The following is a 17,521-nucleotide window of genomic DNA, read 5'->3' as shown; positions in this document are numbered from 1 at the left end:
CGTAGACGAGCATCTATGATGTCCCCAAGACAGCTGATGAGAAATTCGAACATGACTCAAAAATGGCAGCGCAGAGAGATATCAAATTTCGAATACCTGATGTTCCTGAACACCATTGCAGGTCAGATAAATTATAAGTTAACTCTTTAATGAATCAAATAATATAACCGAAACTTGAATTTCACTTGTGTCTGTGTACTCTTGTATTAGAGCCATATTACGAAGTATATTTATTTATATGTATAGGGTGGTTTATAGAGTAACTACGACTCAGTCAATACCTTAGAAGTTATTAGACCTTTTTAACATTTTTTTTTTTTATACTTTTATAGTTATTAGCTCGCCCGATTTTGGTATATTTTTTCAAGGATATAACCCATCCCTGATCGATAATCAGTTTTGAATAACAACTTATGAAGTAATAACATTTTTTAATTTAGGATGAGATAGGAGGAAGGAGTGTAGTATTATTTTTTTTCTGCGCATAATACTCTACCGCGTTCCATCAACTGTCCTAAACATTGAACTTGGACACATGTGAAATGGTGTTATATCGTTGAAAAATGTATTACATTTGAGCCAACTAATAACTATAAAAGGATGAAAAAGAATAATCTTAAAGTATAGTCTAATAACTTTTATGATATTGACTGGGTTCATCCTGAACAGTGTACGCGTATTTTCAAATTTAGATATTAAAATTCCAAATATTATATCAGTAAGTTTTCGCCCCGATTACTACGCTCGACTCTAAAACGGATATGTGATTATAATTTATAACATGTCTGCAGATGCTTGCACTCTCATTCGATAACACAAAGTATATGTATATGTATATGTGTAGTACAAAATAGACACTACAATAGTTGACAGCGGAGGACAGGGGTTACATTTGTGTGCCAAGGAAGAACTAGCAGGATATTAACGTTGACGGTTATTGTGCAGGCATTTTCTAGCGTACATTATAATATAATGTATTATATGCATAAGAAACACAACACTCTCGGTCTATCTAATTGCTTAACGTCGCCACAACGGGTTTGTCCTCCAAATCACTGACAGCGCCAATTAGTGTTAATGTCACGCCCGTTGAAACCCCAAACCACTCATTTCCTGAACTAACATTATTGCTCTTCTTCTAATTTTAAACTGCAACATAGATCTTTTCTTTTCCACTATAGCTACACGCTTAGTGGGTGTGGAATCTGGAGATACAGACACGGAGTTTAAAAATTACATTTTTTTAAATTATTATAAAAATATTAATTATTACATTTAAAAAAATATAATGTCTGTATAATATACCTAATATGTGTACATTTTTTTTAACTTGAAAATTGAACGTTTTATATTACAGGAAGAACATACAACGATTTAAATCAATATCCGGTATTTCCTTGGGTGTTGACAAATTACGAATCAACCGAGTTGGATTTGGGTCTTCCGTCCAACTACCGTGACCTGTCTAAAGTATGTCTATATCTCTTCGTACTTACTCACTTTTGTTCAAAACTATTTGTTGTTTGATAATTTTATTCGGGTGTAACAAATGTGGAAATGTCAAACAATAAAAAAATGTTCTATACAATTTTTGACTGATGTTTTCAGCCACGTTGAACGGATAGATTTTCTAAACGTTGATTCTATATGTTCTTGGTGTACATGATTTTCATTAATTTTGTGTTTAGCCGATTGGTGCGTTAAATCCGAGTAGAAAAGCATACTTCGAAGAACGATTTAGCTCATGGGAAAACGAATCCATTCCACCATTCCATTACGGTACCCACTACTCTACCGCAGCATTTGTGTTAAATTGGCTGATTCGAATTGTAAGTAAACTGACGGGTGCTTAGTTGGATAAATATTATTTATTACTATGTTTTATTTTAACCTGATATACTTTGTTACATTACAGGAACCGTTTACAACAATGTTTTTGGCTTTACAAGGTGGAAAATTCGACCATCCCAATCGGTTGTTTTCGTCCGTAGCTCTGTCTTGGAAGAATTGTCAAAGGGACACTTCTGACGTTAAGGTAAACATTTGATTATTTTTTCAAAATCTGTAGCGGTAGCGCAATGCAATTGATTAAATTTAAACCGGATTATATTCGTCGTCTAGGAATTGATTCCCGAGTTATTCTTCTTGCCCGAAATGCTATCCAATGACAATGAATACAAACTGGGCCATCAAGAAGATGGCACGCCCGTCGGCAACGTCGATCTTCCACCTTGGGCCACGTCTCCAGAAGAATTCATTAGAATCAACAGAATGGTAATTGTTTTGTTAACAAGTTTGTCAACATTATTTCATCCATATATTATCGCTTTAACAGGCTCTGGAATCTGAATTTGTATCCTGTCAACTTCATCAGTGGATCGATTTGATTTTTGGATACAAGCAGAGAGGTTTGTCGAATATTATTTTAAAAAACTATTGAACACTTTTAGATTTTAACCGTGTTGTGGTGGTGTTACTCTTTAAGGACCGGAAGCCGTAAGAGCGTCAAATGTTTTTTATTATTTGACATACGAGGGCAGTGTAGACATGGATACTATTACTGATCCTATAATGAGAGAAGCTATCGAGAACCAGATACGCTGTTTCGGGCAAACGCCATCGCAGCTGTTGATGGAACCGCATTTGCCTCGAAGCTCAGCCATGCACATTGTGAGTTTACCGTCAATGGTCTACTCCTCATATTCTAATATGACTATTTTACCTTAACTATAACTGTTTTATACCGTGTACTCTTTGTAGTCGCCAATGATGTTCACAAGTATTCCCGATGATGTGTGCATGACCATGAAGTTCCCGTCCAACTCTCCAATATGTCACATTTCGGCCAACACATTCCCTCAATTACCAATGCCTGCCGTTGTTACAGTTACCACTAACATGCAATTTGCCATAAACCGATGGAACACAAATTATTCGGGTTCGTATATATTGTAACAATTATTGCCGTTTATTATGTTTGTGTGGTCATTTATTGATTTGAATTCTATTTTAGTGACTATTCAATCGCCTAGCTATGCGGATAGTCCTCAACAACCTAATGTTAACCTACCGCTCGTCATGGACCAGATTTTAAGTAAGTTTTCAATGTAATAAATTATTTTTAATCACATTGAAGGTACCTGTACAAAGTTGTATATAACATGTATTATGACGAGTTGGTTTTTTTTTTTCTGTAGCTCAATCAAATAACAATTCCAGCGTGACATTAAGACGTCATCTTGGCGACAATTTCAGTCAAATGTTGAAAATCAAATGGAACTGTTTTGTCACGACCGTCGACAGTCGTTTTCTAATTGTTTGTGGATTTTGGGATAATAGTTTTAGGGTTTTTTCAACAGAAACTGGTAAGTATTATTATTGTTTTCCATTTTAATTCCCAGTACCAGTTAAAAGTCGATATGTTGCATTTTTGTTCATTATCTAAAAATGTCTTATCTATGTGTTATACTAATTTATACATTTTATTAAAACGTATACTAATTAAAACAAATAACACGTAAAGTGACTTATTATTTGAAACTTATATTTTACCACAGTGGTGTTTTACATACTAACCATCTACACATTTCACCGTTTGTGTTGCAGCAAAAATCATCCAAATTGTATTCGGTCATTACGGCGTTGTGACTTGCTTGAGCCGTAGTGAATGTAACATAACATCAGATTGTTATATTGCTAGCGGGTCTACCGATTGTACGATATTGCTGTGGCACTGGAACGCCAGAAGTCAGACTATAGTCGGCGAAGGCGACAATCCCACTCCAAGGGCTACGCTGACAGGTCACGAGCAACCTGTAACTTCAGTGGCTATATCTGCTGAACTAGGATTAGTGGTTTCCGCATCATCGAGTATGTTTACAATTTTTCTGTGCTTACAATTATTATAATTTAGCCGACAAAGAGATGATTATTGTCATTATTAACTATTGATGTAAAAATCAATAATTAGGGTGATTGACAGTTCAAATCATTCATACATATTTTATAATTTATTCATGCTTGTTCTGAAATAAACAAATGTTCGTTTGGTGTGAACATCGTTTTTATAAACTGTAGTAATGCCCATTTTTACAGTGTTAACGGATGAAAAATTACCTAATAGTATATTTTTGTGTTTTTCCAAAAGGTGGCCCAGTTTTGATTCACACGACATTTGGTGATTTATTACGATCGTTGGATCCGCCCAACGGATTCGAAAATCCCGAATGTGCTGTTATGTCTCGAGAAGGTATTATAGTCGTGAATTACGAACACGGAAGTATAGCAGCGTATACAATAAACGGAAAACGACTAAGACATGCTACACACAATGATAATATTAGAGTATGTTTTCTAATTTATGTTCAGAAACGTTTTACAAATATATTTCATCTTGTTTCCTTATAATTCATAATAGATAATATGGTTAGGAAAACAATGTTTGATGTGTATCTATATTGTCATTTGTAGTGCATGTTGCTGAGCAGAGACGGAGAATATTTAATGACAGGCGGCGATAAAGGCATCGTTGAAGTATGGAGAACGTTCAATTTGTCCCTTTTGTATGCTTTTCCAGCTTGTGACAGTAGTGTACGATCATTAGGACTCACGCACGACCAAAAGTAAAACTCCAATAAATAAATTACAGTTAGTAACAATAATAATGATTGTACTTACAATGTTTTTTTTAGGTTCTTATTAGCCGGATTGTCAACAGGATCTATTGTGATATTCCATATTGACTATAATAGATGGCATCATGAATTCCAACAGAGATATTGAATACCAATATTGATTGTTTCAGATTTATTTTTAATTATTTTATTCAATAACTAACTTTTTTTTTTTTATTAAGTCAGAGCTCAATGAATAATAAAGTTAGGTAGGGACATGCAATAACTTGTCACTCCCATAGCTCATTGCTAGCCGGGGGAAATTATTTAACGTGGCATTCAATATATAGTTTGACATGTATATGCTCATTAATGGTTGTTAATAGTAATAATTATTTTAAAACAAGATTTTGACGTTACCACTTTCTTTTGTGTAATTAACTGTAAATGATTTATACAGTACTTATTCTAAGAACTATTCATTTTGCGATATCTATATTTTTGTTCCAGTATTTATAAAAACAATTGATAAAACGGTTCATTATTACGCATAAAATAAATTATATTCGTGAGTTTTTTTCTTTGGTAATAGTAATCATGCCTAGTGTATACTGGGTGCTGGGTAGTGACTACACAAATTTTAAAATACAATACAATTTCTTATTATTTTTTTTTCTTTTATATATAAAATATTGTATTTCTGTTATTGAATTTAGCGTGCTTATGCATCAAAATCTCATTGTGTTGTCTGAATAGTGATTTATAAAACTTAGTTTTACATGTTTAGATAATATGAAATAAGCATATAGAATGGGCAATTTTTAATCTTAATTAATAATAACTAATAAAGTGATTCTTCAAATTTGTCAAGACATTCCCTTTTAAACACTCTAATCCATTCCTTTAGAAATTATGTATATTTTACATATATTAACAATTGTTATTGTGATAAATTTTCAACAAATTCCAAGCTAATTAATAGAAAGCCAATTATTTCTTGCATTTTCAGTATACAAATATTGTATATGCAATAAATGTATATTGGGTGTTTGCTTGTGCTATTAATTATGCAGTTATTGTGATTCGATAATGTATGAGTATTAAAAAACCAGTGTTTAAAATAAATGTGTTTTATTGTTCACATTTAAATTGGTAAATTTTTGGTATATAAATATGTTAGTTTAATATTATAACAAGTAGTATTTTTCAAAAGTATTAATTGCTTATCATCAGTATTTACCTTTCTTAAAATTGAAAAAAATTTGTATAATATTTTATATTTATAAATTATTATTATAAATACAGTAAGTTAATTGAATTATTGTGATATAACAAAAATACATTTGTATTTTGTCCACATATAATTATTATAGAAATTACGATTAATAAGATAGCAATGAAATGTGCTATGTAAAGTTATGCCAGTCACATTAGTCCGCCCTACGAGGAATTTATTTTAGACTCATTCATGCTCATCAATAACAAGTCTGTTTTGTGTTACATATTTTGATCATAATAATTTGTACGTTTATTGCAAGTAACCGAGGTTGTGGCCTGTTTGTTATTCAAATTAAAAAAAAATAAAAACCTTTAAAAAAAAAAAACTTTTGGCCATAAATAGTGTTGTTAGATATTTTGTCAATTTCTTTATAACAATTAAGTACTTATTATTATTATTATTATTAAGTTTGTTAAATCAATCAAAACTTTTTAGGTATTTAAATAAATTTGATTTCATGGTTTGAAATTGAAATGGCACTTATATGGATGATAATTTATTGTTATATCGGTTCAATGCATTTTTAACATTATCAATTTTTGAATTGTTTTCGAAGAGATAGCTATTACAAAACGTGACATAGCATTTGTTTTCTTATGTGTTACGCTTTTGAGAGAATTTATTTGTATTTGATTTATTTATTATTCATTACTTTATTAATTATATTAATAACTATAAACAATTACTACAATTTACGTGCAATATATTAGCATTTTTGATTATTATTAGTTTACCAATAATGGAGATATTATATTATATTTTATGTAATAGCTTTTAGAACTTTATTTTCAAATTTCGTTTATATTAATTTATTAAAAATTATACCAATATTGATTTGAGTTTTAGTCATAATTTATTAGAATTAAATTATAATAATTATCCATCCATTTTTGTTTATATACTTTGAAATTTATGTTTCCTAATTTAAAAAAATAGTTGTACAATTTCAAAAACACCGCCAATGTATTTTGTTTGTATGACCGCATTTATAATTATTCATAAAATTACTCATTGTGTAACTATTTAATAAACATTTTATGATGTACTTAATTACGATTTTGTTAATTCAATAAAATATAAATAATATAGTTTCCATTAATTATTATGCTCATTTTGGCAATTTATTGCTGAATGACAACAATTATCTTATAATCATACAATGGTTTTATGGTACCCATACTATAGGATAACATTTTTGCCGTACTCTGTACTACCTTGATGCTTCTAATTATTTTTATTTAGCTTATTACTAAAAAATAAAAGTTAGACAATTTTTTATTAATCAATGTTCCAGTCCAAACTCCTAGTTAATGTTTTAGGTAAAGTTTTCAATTCACAAGTTTATTTTACTTTAAAAAAATATAAATCAAATAAATGAGGTGTTATTTGTTACTCTGTTCATATAAATATAGAAAAAGTGATCTAGAGAAGTAAACATATTGGTAACTATAGGACACAAGTTGTTTTGCTTTTTTCCATGGTAATGTAACACCTTACGTAGTTATTTTTTAAATTACGAACTTCAATAGACATGAGTATTGTCAATGTTTGTTCGAAACTCATTGCCTTTGGTTATTCAAAATTGAGTTCAAACGTTTACGCACTTTTAGTTATGTTAATTTGTTAACAATTATATTATAATACATACACCGGTACCTGGTGCATTGTTATTTTTACGGATAATTATATTTTATGGATAATATATTATAGCTTATTATAACGAGCACACGGCAATATTACTGTGTAGCAATGAATATCATTTTCATTGTAATTAAATTGGTAATAATCTTCTGCGAAAAAGTTCATAATAAACGTAGTGCCTAATGAGCAAATATTATTCCATGCCAGGAATTCATTATTGTACAAAGAAGTCAGGAAGTTCCTCAATATGGTTGTGGTGCAGACGGTTTTTGCCTTTATGGTAGTATTTTCATTGAGCCATGTGAGTTTTCGGTTTGCCCAATATTATATTATGTTGAATTAATAATATTAGCTAAGATACCTGTTTGCATAAAATTTCTTAAGTATTGACATTAACACCAATTTTTACTAAACATATGTTTCTGAAAAATAAAGAAGTATATACCATAAAAATATGTATACTAAACAAGTCATTAAAAAGTAAAAACTAAACGAGAAAGCCTATAAAATGTCTTTAATTTGTAAGTACTATATTTCTTTTGAAACGTTTGTTTAGTAGTATTGGGTTTCATCAATAAGTTAGAAATAATCTTCGACGAAAACACCATTTATGATTTATTTGTAAATATTTTAAAAGTCCCTCCCCAAATATAAATATGTATTAATTGGAGAAATACAATTATTTTAATCTCGTTTACATGAACGTTTTTATTTATTTTGTTACGTTAGATGATTCATTGTCCTGTAAAATCATCACCGGTACAAAGCCCAAAATCTATTACAGATCCGGCCGTCCCGACAAAAGTAATTCCGTTTACTTCCAATGATTCGATTATCTACGTTATATATTATAAAAATTGAAAAGGTTAATAGTTGTAACATATGTTTTTTTAAAAACTGTATACAGAAAATTGCTGCCAGAGCTACTGTTGGTGGAGGCGACAAAGTTATAGCAAAACGAAATACACGAGCGCTTGATCTAAACTTGATAAAATTATATTTTACTGTCCCCTACACGCTTATGATTTATGGACTGAAAAATTACTGGGGAAACACAAAACATTCAATACGAAAGTTTGCATCGCGTTTCTGCAGGAAGAAACCTGAAAGCGAAGATGACTATGAAGATAATTATTAACTATTTATTCTGACATAATATCATTACAGTTAAATAAAATATGAAAATAGTTACAAAGTTAATTTATACTGGAATAAAATATGTAAAACTTTTTTAATAATAAAATTACTCAGCTTCGTACCATATATCAACGGTATTATTTTTGTACTTAGATATTATATCTAACACGTGTAAATGAACCAAATTGTTTTTTTTTTTAAATCTGATTTTACAATTAGTCAAGTTTGAAAAACGTATTACAAAATTACATTGCGTAGAAGTAAAAAAGAGTATTTAATGTCATAACCTATAATTAATAATGCTTTTATTTTCGTTTTAAAATCAATTAAATACTTCGTCGAAGTGTAAATTATTTTGTTACATCTACAACAAATGTTATTATAAATGATAATGTTAATATAACTATTAGTATGCATTTTAATGTTATGTCTTTTATAACGATTTAAAAATATTGTTCCTAGAACGAAACGGTTATAACGTTCTAAAAAGGCATAACAAGTACAAACCCAGTTAAGTTACCGCACTCGTACTATTATAATTTTCATTTGTATCAATATTTATTACCTAGTTTTTAAAAAAATTATGTAAATTTTGAGTTTTTAATCTCTGATTTCCATTAACGTAAAATGAATTGAAGACATGTTTTTATTTTATTACACCTATGATAGTAATTTAAGAACCAACTTGAGCTGTAATTATTATTGTAAATGATAAACAATAGCTTCACACATACTGTACAGCGCATAATTGCTTGTAAACAAGTAAACCGACTTAATGTAACGCAATTACCTTTGTTCAAAAATATATACATGTTTATAATTTAATTTGTCACACACATTAAATGTTCATAATATTAAAGAATAGTATTATAATTTACCTTTTAAGTCCATGGAAAACTTCGTTTAGTGACATATTCTATTACCACTATAGTATACAGGTAAAATATTTTATGATATATTATTATTGTTCGATTATTTGTTATAACTAAATAAAAAATAAAATGTTTAACATGAAATATATTTGGCTTTTAACCGTTTTGATTTCAGTGTTTTATACATTACAAGTGAGTGTATAGACATTTTTAAATATTATTGTATATAATTTATAAAATATTATTATATTAATTAAGTGATAATTATAATAAATTATATTAAGGCCTAACATATATAATTACCTTTAACACTAAAAAAGCCTTTCTTTATCTGTCACTAGCAGTTTCTAAAATATTATATCCTATTTTCTTACCCAAATATTATTTAAAAATAAATTAAATAGGCTTAATTTTTCCCAGTCGTCACTTCTAATGATTGATACAAGTTCAACAATGTTACTCGATACTTAGTGGCATTTGGTTGAAATCTTTAAGAAAAAATTGCTTTACATAGAAATTAAACTATTTATTATAGTGTATACCTAGATGTCGGTTTAATGGGTTTGAATTAATAACTTATTCATTTTTAGAGAGTTAATGGAAGTGAACAAGAAAAACCGAAAGAAAACGATCAAAAGGTAAATTATTGTTTTAGCAATAAAAAATTGTCTTTATTATTTAAAAAATGTATTATTATTATAATATTAAGATATTATTACAATATTTTGATATTAGTAATGATTGTTTTCATAATACAAACTACCCGGATTTAAACTCTAGGGTTATGACTTATGTTATACTAATACATATGTACTTTATAAACAATAGTATCAATATAGTAAAAGCTTGAAGGAATGGTTTCTTAATATTCTTAGTATTAACGATGTATATAATTTGAATATACCTAATATATGATAATTATCCAAAATTTAATTTTTTAATTAACATATTATGAATTGGGTGTAATTAATATACACAGTAAACAAATAGTACTAATTTAACAAATTAAACCTGGGTCTAGTAAGATTAATCCTATAAAAACAATTGAATCGGTTATTTGGAAAAAGGAACATGACCAGAAATTAAAATTTTATCGAAAAGACAAAGAACTAATATAACTAACATTTATAAAAACGTGTAACAATTATATGCATGCTGTTACGACTTACTAGGTACATGAATTCTAAGTATGTTTCGTTTTAATGCTAAACAATTTTAGATTCAAATAAGATAATTCCAAAAAAGTTTGAAACATGTTCCCTTTTCCAACCCATTCAATTGCGTTAATTAGATAGGTATTACTCTGTAAGATTGTCTTGGAAGCTAAGAAGTAATAATTTATATCATTGATCTTTTTTCTATATCTTTGTTAGGAACATAATATCGTTCAAGGAAATGAAAACAACACGGGTAATATAGAACATCATGGAGAGTCAGCAAATAAACATTCTTTACTAAACGGCGGACTTTTAACTAGGACCATAGATGTAATGAAACGGATGGTACATAACACAAAGTTGGCAGTGGAAAAAATTATGCATTGTATCTTGTAATATTATAACTTGTACAAAGAACATTGATAGTACAATACAATTATTAATCGAATAAAAGCAATATACATTTTATGTACTTTGTTGAAGTGGATGATTTTTTATTTAAAAAAAAATATATTAAGGACTACAGGGTAATTCCTTAAGAATAATATATTGATTTTCGCTTAAAATAATAGCAATTTTGTAGTTTTTATTTTTGGAGAAACGTTGGTTTATGTTATCTTATAATATTAGATAATTTTTAACATTCTTATTTTTTTCCAGAGCTCTATCAACTTTTTAAACTTAAATGGTAATGTTTATATTTAATTAACTTTAATAACTTAAAAGTGATTATCCAAAACTCGATATTGACTATAGTCAAAATCTTCAGAAAATTATTCTTAATTTTAATAGGTAGTTAATTTAAAATATATAACTACCATTTATGTTGTTAGACCTCTAAAAAATATTAAAATAAGTAAATATTTAGTAATTTTAAAACAATGTAAAAAACATCAACTAAAGTGCCTCCAAAAATAAAAACTACATAGTTGCAACTATTTTAAGAGAAACGAGTGTGTTATCCTTAATGAATCGCCTGTATAATAAACTATAGCCCGTAGACTTTTGGAAGATACATTTTGTTTGCAACGAGAACACTATAAAATGTATAGAAAACAAACAATTTTGATGTTTTAAGCTGTATTTTACAAAAGTTACACTAAAAGACATTACTGTTGTTTATAGTTATAACCGAAGTATTATTTACGGTTTTAATCAGATACTCGCGATCAAACATAAAATACTATTTAAAACGAATTGCTGTGAATAATGAGCAAAACTGCTCATCTATTCGGTTTCATTTCACAACATGCAAGGCAAACATTAGCTCACATGATATATTAATGACAAGAACACTGCACTTATAATTTTAACGAATAGTATTGTCATACAAAAAGCAGTTTAAAATGTACAGGCATTTATCAATATAGTTAGTCCCACATAACATAAATATTATATTTTTGTACCATGTCAAACATTTTGAGCTGTGGTAATTAAAATTGTAAATGTATATATTTATCAATTGATTTATATAAAACTATAAAAGATAATATACAAGCCGACGCATTGTCTGGTGTCTACGTTCTGATAATATTACATATTCATTGTACAAGTGTAATGAATAAATGAAAAAAACCGAATTAATTAAAAAATTATCTTACAAAGAACAACAAAAATACTACCTAAACTCTATAGGGAAGATATAAATTGTATATATTCAAAACACTAAGAAGTTTATCTCAACAAGGTATTAACTCATTTTAAAACCCTCATGAGCCCATATAAACAATAAAAAAAAAGAAAAAATATTCGAACATAAGTCTGTAAAATTAATAATTAATAATATTTTATATTTGACAACTACTAAATAATAACGGTTTCATTTTCTATTCCGTTATGCAATAGATATAATATTACCTATACTAAATCATAAATAATTTCAGTTTAAATTTCGTACAACTTACTCGACTCTCGAGTCAAAATTGAAACAATAGATAATCATCAACAATATAATTATCGAGTAATTATAAAGTACAGACGTGAAATTGCTCATATTTACTATTATTATTTAATATACAAGGAAAGAGGTAATACCTATACTATGTTATTATGTATTGTTAAAATAATATTATGTTAACAATTACCTACACGCCATTTATTATGATTGGATTTTACTGTTGTTTAATTGTTTGTTACCTGATGGGCTAAGTTTTTAAAAATATAATTAAATTTGTTGCAAAAAAAATAGAATAAAACATGGTTTAAACAAAATCATTAGTGAGTACCTATATACAAATTTAAAAATGTTATATTTTCAATATATATTTAGTGTGTTTATAACTTTTTGTTCTTTTCAAGTGAGTTATACTTATTTTGTAAGGAAATAATACCGTTACCAAATTAATAAGGGAAACGAAATGATTTTATTATTTTTTTTCATTGTATTTCTGGTAACGTTTTCAATATTTGTTTATATAACATATATTTGATCTAGAATCTAAACATGCATAGAATATATTGTCGGTGACCCCCCCCCCCTCCCCCGAGTGTTTAAAGTATTTTGTCTAAGAAATTATGACATAAGATTTTCAACAAAACAATATTAATTTATTTACAAGGTTTGGTAGTATTAACTCGTATTATACTATATATTATACATATACATTTCATAAAATAATACAATTTAACATAAATATTAGTTTTAAAATATACTAGCTTTAACCGTTATTTGGACCTAGAGTTTATAAAAATGGTATTGTTAAAACTTATGTGTATAAACTAGAAGCATTACGATTTTAAAAATGCAGCTTATAAAACAAAATAATTGCCCGTTTCCGTTTTAGTTCTTAAACAAATGTGTGACAAATAAATATTTTAAAACAAACCCGAACAAATGAATTAATTTATCTGAATTATCTGGATTTTTTTTGGTTTGTTACTACTAATTTATTTTTAAGTTTTTGTTTTTTTAAAGATTTCCAATACATTTTTTATAATTATATGTATACTTATATTAAACATTCAAAAAGCATGTTAAAAATTGTAACGTCCAGTAAAAATCCTGAATTTTCTGATCCCATACCTATAATACTATAGGATATACTAATACATTGTATGAATTATAGTAAAACATCAATATATTCATATGATACAATTTATTTTGCACTTTATAGAATAGTTTATTAGTCAAAGCCGGCAGAGACTCAAACTACCGAAATGAAAATCTAGAAAAACGTGCCGAAATTCATCAAGACAAGATCAGAGGAACAAAGGCAGAACATATTCTTAAAGAAAAGTTGTACAATGGTGCATTAACAAAGGAATCTATTCAAGAATTAAAACACGTTTCGGAAGTTGTAATCAAACACATTATAGATGACAAATACTTTGATGGGTTTTTAAAACAAACATTTTCTACGCTTGAACAATATGCAGGTAATTAAAAATGTTCTGCATCTAATAAACATTATATATTATGGAATAGCCTTATGAACATTTTATAATTTTAGTAGAGGTGTTTGGAGTTTCTAAACATTCATGCATTATGTGCTTTTATATGATTTTTTTAATCAATGATGTAGAATTTATGAAAGCTATTTAAAGGCGTTGTTCTGTTCAAAACAATTTTACAGACAAATGTTTGAATGCAAGATTTTAGTTATAACCTAACCCCACAACTAGACCGCGTTGTGTTTTCACAATAAAAGTTACATCAAGGTTTGACACGTTAAACGTATATTTTTTAATATTATAATGTATTAACAATATTATAGAAACAATACAAATGCTTGAGAGTTATAAATACCGTTGTGAACAATAGTTATTTTCTAATTTCACAGTTGATCAAATTAACAACAGGCTAGTTAAGCTTCAGGAATTATACAAAAATTGGGAGGCTTCACAATTCGATGACCCACGTCTAAAAGAAGAGGTGCGACAATATTTGGAAAAGAGAAAAGCAACTATCCAAAGAAAAGAAAATGAAAAAGACTATCATAAGAAAATGGAAAAGTAAATAAAAGTAGGACATAATTCGTTTAAAAATAACATACAGTATACATATTTTAATGAAGCCACAATGTAAATAATTTTTATTTCATCTGCATGCCTTTTTTCTGCATCGTGAAATGAGTAATGAATTTTTGGTTTTCGATGGAAATTTAAGTATTATACATTTAGAGGTGAATGTTAAATTTTTCAAAGTAATAGAAAAAATATTTAATTTTAACCATGTTAAATCAATTAAAAAAATAAACGATTGTTATTTATAGACATAATTCTACACTTCAGAAGTTTTAACAACGATTGTAGTGTTTAATAATTTCGTATGTTTATTAATATTGTAATTAATAATATGCTGCACAGTAGATATAGGTACAAGTTTATGCAGTCGCGTGTGTGAACATATGTATTCTAATAATTAGAACACCTGTTTTAGCATATAACAACTTAACGTAACATACATATCATTATGTACATACAGTTTACAAGCAACTTTTTTTTTATAAAGGTTTAGAAATAATAATTATTATTATTTCAGCCAATCAACCTTGTAATACAATAAAAAAAAAAACCGATCCAAAAACATGGCTCGTAGTGCATATGATAAACAGCTAAATTAGTCTAAAAACATACTTTTCAGTACATCATAAGTCATATAACTATCCTATGCTAACCACCATAATAATGAAATATTGTTGGTTAGTATCATAGGTAACTTGTAAATAAATTAGGTCTCGATTTTTATTTTATTTTTGCGGGTTGGTTGCTTTTTGCATAACGCCATTCAATTATAATACAAATTTGGATAGATATACTAAGTACTACTAATACGGCGATGTAGGCGGGCAATTCAGCAACATGCGTGCATTGTTATTAGTGTGAAACAATTTATACACTCTGCAAGTATTTATAGGCACGGTGACCGAAGCAATTTGCAATATATTTACCCAGAAAAAACTATTGCTCGTCATATTGCGTTACATGTTATACAAAATGAGGCCATTTAACAACTGTATATTATAATGATATTGACTATCCAAACGACGAGTCAGTAGTCGAGTGTAGAATAAATAGTTTTGAAATTGTTTGCACACAGCGTGTCGCGGTTACATTTTATTTGCTTCAATTTTAAAGAAGAGTTAAATATAAATGTATTGTATTTCACCAAATACAAGAGTAATAATTTAAGACGCATTTTTATTTACTCACCTAATTGAACAAATTCAACTAAAATACTAACCTCGACAGTTTATTAGGAAATTACATTAGTAACTCTGTTCGTCGACATACATACATATTATGCTATTTTTAATAAACAATTTATTGTTTCAGAGATAAATAGATGCTTACAGCTAAATAGAAATGCAGCAAGTCTAAATTATGGTGACGTAGAATAGTTATATTAGTTTAAGCATACTTGGATATATTGTTTTTTTGTTCAATAATTTGTTAAAAGTTTACAACACTTTATTATTCTACTTCTATATGCACAAGTAAATACAAATATTTATTTACCATATCTCTGGTATTCAAGTGTTTTCCGCTGCCTGATAATAAATAGTAACCAACACACTCATAAAACAACTATTGAAAAAAGAAGCTACCAGCTCGTTGCAATTGTGGTATTCAATGATAATTTGTTGTCGATTTTATTCATTTATCGTAATCAACAATATTATAAAAATGTTTTTCGAATACATTTTGACTGTTCACACATAGCAACCTGAATATGTAATATGGTCAGTGTGATTTTTTTTTCGTTATAATTTTTTGGGTATTCTTTAATAAAAAAAAATGTTTGACAACAGATTTTTGAAAAAAGTTGCAAATGTTATAACTCTATACATGATCTACCTTCAGTCTAATTTTTAGACCTTACAGCTCAATATTACACTCGAGAAAGTGAAATAAAGAAAAAATTGCCACCTCTTCAGGGGGATAGGATTTCCATAGCTAATTTGTTTATTAATTCTTTGCTTTTCAGCATATTTTAAGTATTTACGTTGGTAATAACATATTTATTCGTGAAGAGCTCTTGCTACTGTACATTACAATAAGATATACGGTAAAGGTTAGTGGCTAGAAATTAGTAGGTAAAGACTAAAGGAAATTCACTTCTATGCTTTGGCATGCAAACTGTAAAGGCACATTTACCGCTATGTCCGGAAATTCGGAAGGCCGTCATACCAAAAACCCACTTTGAATTCCCTAAGGTCTAAGGAACACATCCCATTGCAATTTCCACGTTTCTCCAATAAAATATTCCTTTGTCCGGTCGCGTTAATAACCCGTTTTGATAGTAACACTATTCAATTTCCGTTAAATGTTTAAGTTTTAGTAAGCAGAAGCGATGTAATATTATTATTAAAAACATTGATACAACCCCAGTTTTTATTGAGTTTTGTTGAGCAGATTTTTTTATTTAATCAGACGCTAAGCTGTTCTGAAACCATCTGATAACTTACAATACTAATGCAAAGTATTTTCTCAATGGAATAATGTTATTTTAATAAATCTTTCGAAAGTAAATAAATAGGTAGCTTATGGTTTTATATTACCGGTTGTCACTTCATATATCCCTTCCAAGTTGTACTTAATGTGACATCGGTAAAAGATAAAAAAAAAACAAAATTCGAAAATGCTTTTGGCGAATGGGTAGAAAAGTTTTAAAACCCTCTAACCCAATGGTTACAGTCGCATTTTTTCGCCAAAAAGTTTTATACAAGACAGAGTGAAAATCGGAGAGTAAGAAGTGAAGTGGAGCGTCGGATGGCAATTGTTAATCAGTTTTAGAAAAGTCGAGACATGGCAGGTCTGAGTAAAACGAGACGCGAATAAAATACTGTTTAATTTATTTGTTATACCTATAGTTTTTTGGAT

The 17,521-nt window shown here is 28.3% G+C and overlaps 3 protein-coding genes and 1 long non-coding RNA gene across 11 annotated transcripts in view; all 4 read left to right on the top strand.

Annotated features, from left to right (window-relative positions):
- LOC126846931 (neurobeachin) overlaps positions 1 to 6,597 on the top strand; it is a 157,219-nt gene extending 150,622 nt beyond the window's left edge. For all 6 annotated transcript variants that reach the window (XM_050586833.1, XM_050586830.1, XM_050586831.1 and 3 more), the window contains 14 exons: positions 6 to 121; positions 1,358 to 1,470; positions 1,689 to 1,829; positions 1,916 to 2,035; positions 2,122 to 2,274; positions 2,336 to 2,408; positions 2,486 to 2,670; positions 2,761 to 2,938; positions 3,014 to 3,094; positions 3,198 to 3,365; positions 3,607 to 3,870; positions 4,148 to 4,344; positions 4,471 to 4,622; positions 4,692 to 6,597. In XM_050586833.1, the coding sequence (XP_050442790.1) occupies positions 6 to 121; positions 1,358 to 1,470; positions 1,689 to 1,829; positions 1,916 to 2,035; positions 2,122 to 2,274; positions 2,336 to 2,408; positions 2,486 to 2,670; positions 2,761 to 2,938; positions 3,014 to 3,094; positions 3,198 to 3,365; positions 3,607 to 3,870; positions 4,148 to 4,344; positions 4,471 to 4,622; positions 4,692 to 4,782 (2,032 nt within the window). In that variant the 3' untranslated portion in view covers positions 4,783 to 6,597. The remainder of the gene's footprint in view (positions 1 to 5; positions 122 to 1,357; positions 1,471 to 1,688; positions 1,830 to 1,915; positions 2,036 to 2,121; positions 2,275 to 2,335; positions 2,409 to 2,485; positions 2,671 to 2,760; positions 2,939 to 3,013; positions 3,095 to 3,197; positions 3,366 to 3,606; positions 3,871 to 4,147; positions 4,345 to 4,470; positions 4,623 to 4,691) is intronic.
- Positions 6,598 to 7,646: 1,049 nt separating this feature from the next.
- LOC126846744 (uncharacterized) lies at positions 7,647 to 8,851 on the top strand. Its single transcript, XM_050586529.1, has 3 exons — positions 7,647 to 7,834; positions 8,263 to 8,337; positions 8,441 to 8,851. The coding sequence occupies exons 1-3, from the start codon at positions 7,781 to 7,783 to the stop codon at positions 8,669 to 8,671; spliced, it is 360 nt and encodes a 119-aa protein (XP_050442486.1). The 5' UTR covers positions 7,647 to 7,780; the 3' UTR covers positions 8,672 to 8,851.
- Positions 8,852 to 8,920: 69 nt separating this feature from the next.
- Positions 8,921 to 11,171, top strand: LOC126846745 (uncharacterized). Its single transcript, XR_007686925.1, has 3 exons — positions 8,921 to 9,734; positions 10,133 to 10,180; positions 10,916 to 11,171. It is a non-coding gene; the product is annotated as an uncharacterized LOC126846745 (long non-coding RNA).
- A 1,729-nt stretch (positions 11,172 to 12,900) lies between these two features.
- On the top strand, positions 12,901 to 16,309 carry LOC126846670 (uncharacterized). Of its 3 annotated transcripts, none has more exons than XM_050586383.1 (4): positions 12,901 to 12,996; positions 13,813 to 14,074; positions 14,479 to 14,650; positions 15,974 to 16,309. In XM_050586383.1, the coding sequence occupies exons 1-4, from the start codon at positions 12,943 to 12,945 to the stop codon at positions 15,981 to 15,983; spliced, it is 498 nt and encodes a 165-aa protein (XP_050442340.1). In that variant the 5' UTR covers positions 12,901 to 12,942; the 3' UTR covers positions 15,984 to 16,309. The 3 variants fall into 3 exon arrangements, with proteins under 3 accessions (XP_050442340.1, XP_050442341.1, XP_050442342.1); XM_050586384.1 differs by having other exon boundaries at positions 14,479 to 14,660; positions 15,974 to 16,308; XM_050586385.1 differs by having other exon boundaries at positions 12,969 to 13,089; positions 15,974 to 16,307.
- The last annotated feature ends 1,212 nt before the right edge of the window (positions 16,310 to 17,521 follow it).

This window comes from Adelges cooleyi, unplaced genomic scaffold (assembly GCF_023614345.1).
Source record: "Adelges cooleyi isolate 19-005CV unplaced genomic scaffold, UGA_ACOO_1.1 ACOO_flye_CR_arks_rails_tigmint_CR_PRNA_9, whole genome shotgun sequence".
Classification (NCBI taxonomy): Eukaryota; Metazoa; Arthropoda; class Insecta; order Hemiptera; family Adelgidae; genus Adelges; species Adelges cooleyi.
This window is presented reverse-complemented; position numbering and strand designations above follow the sequence as displayed.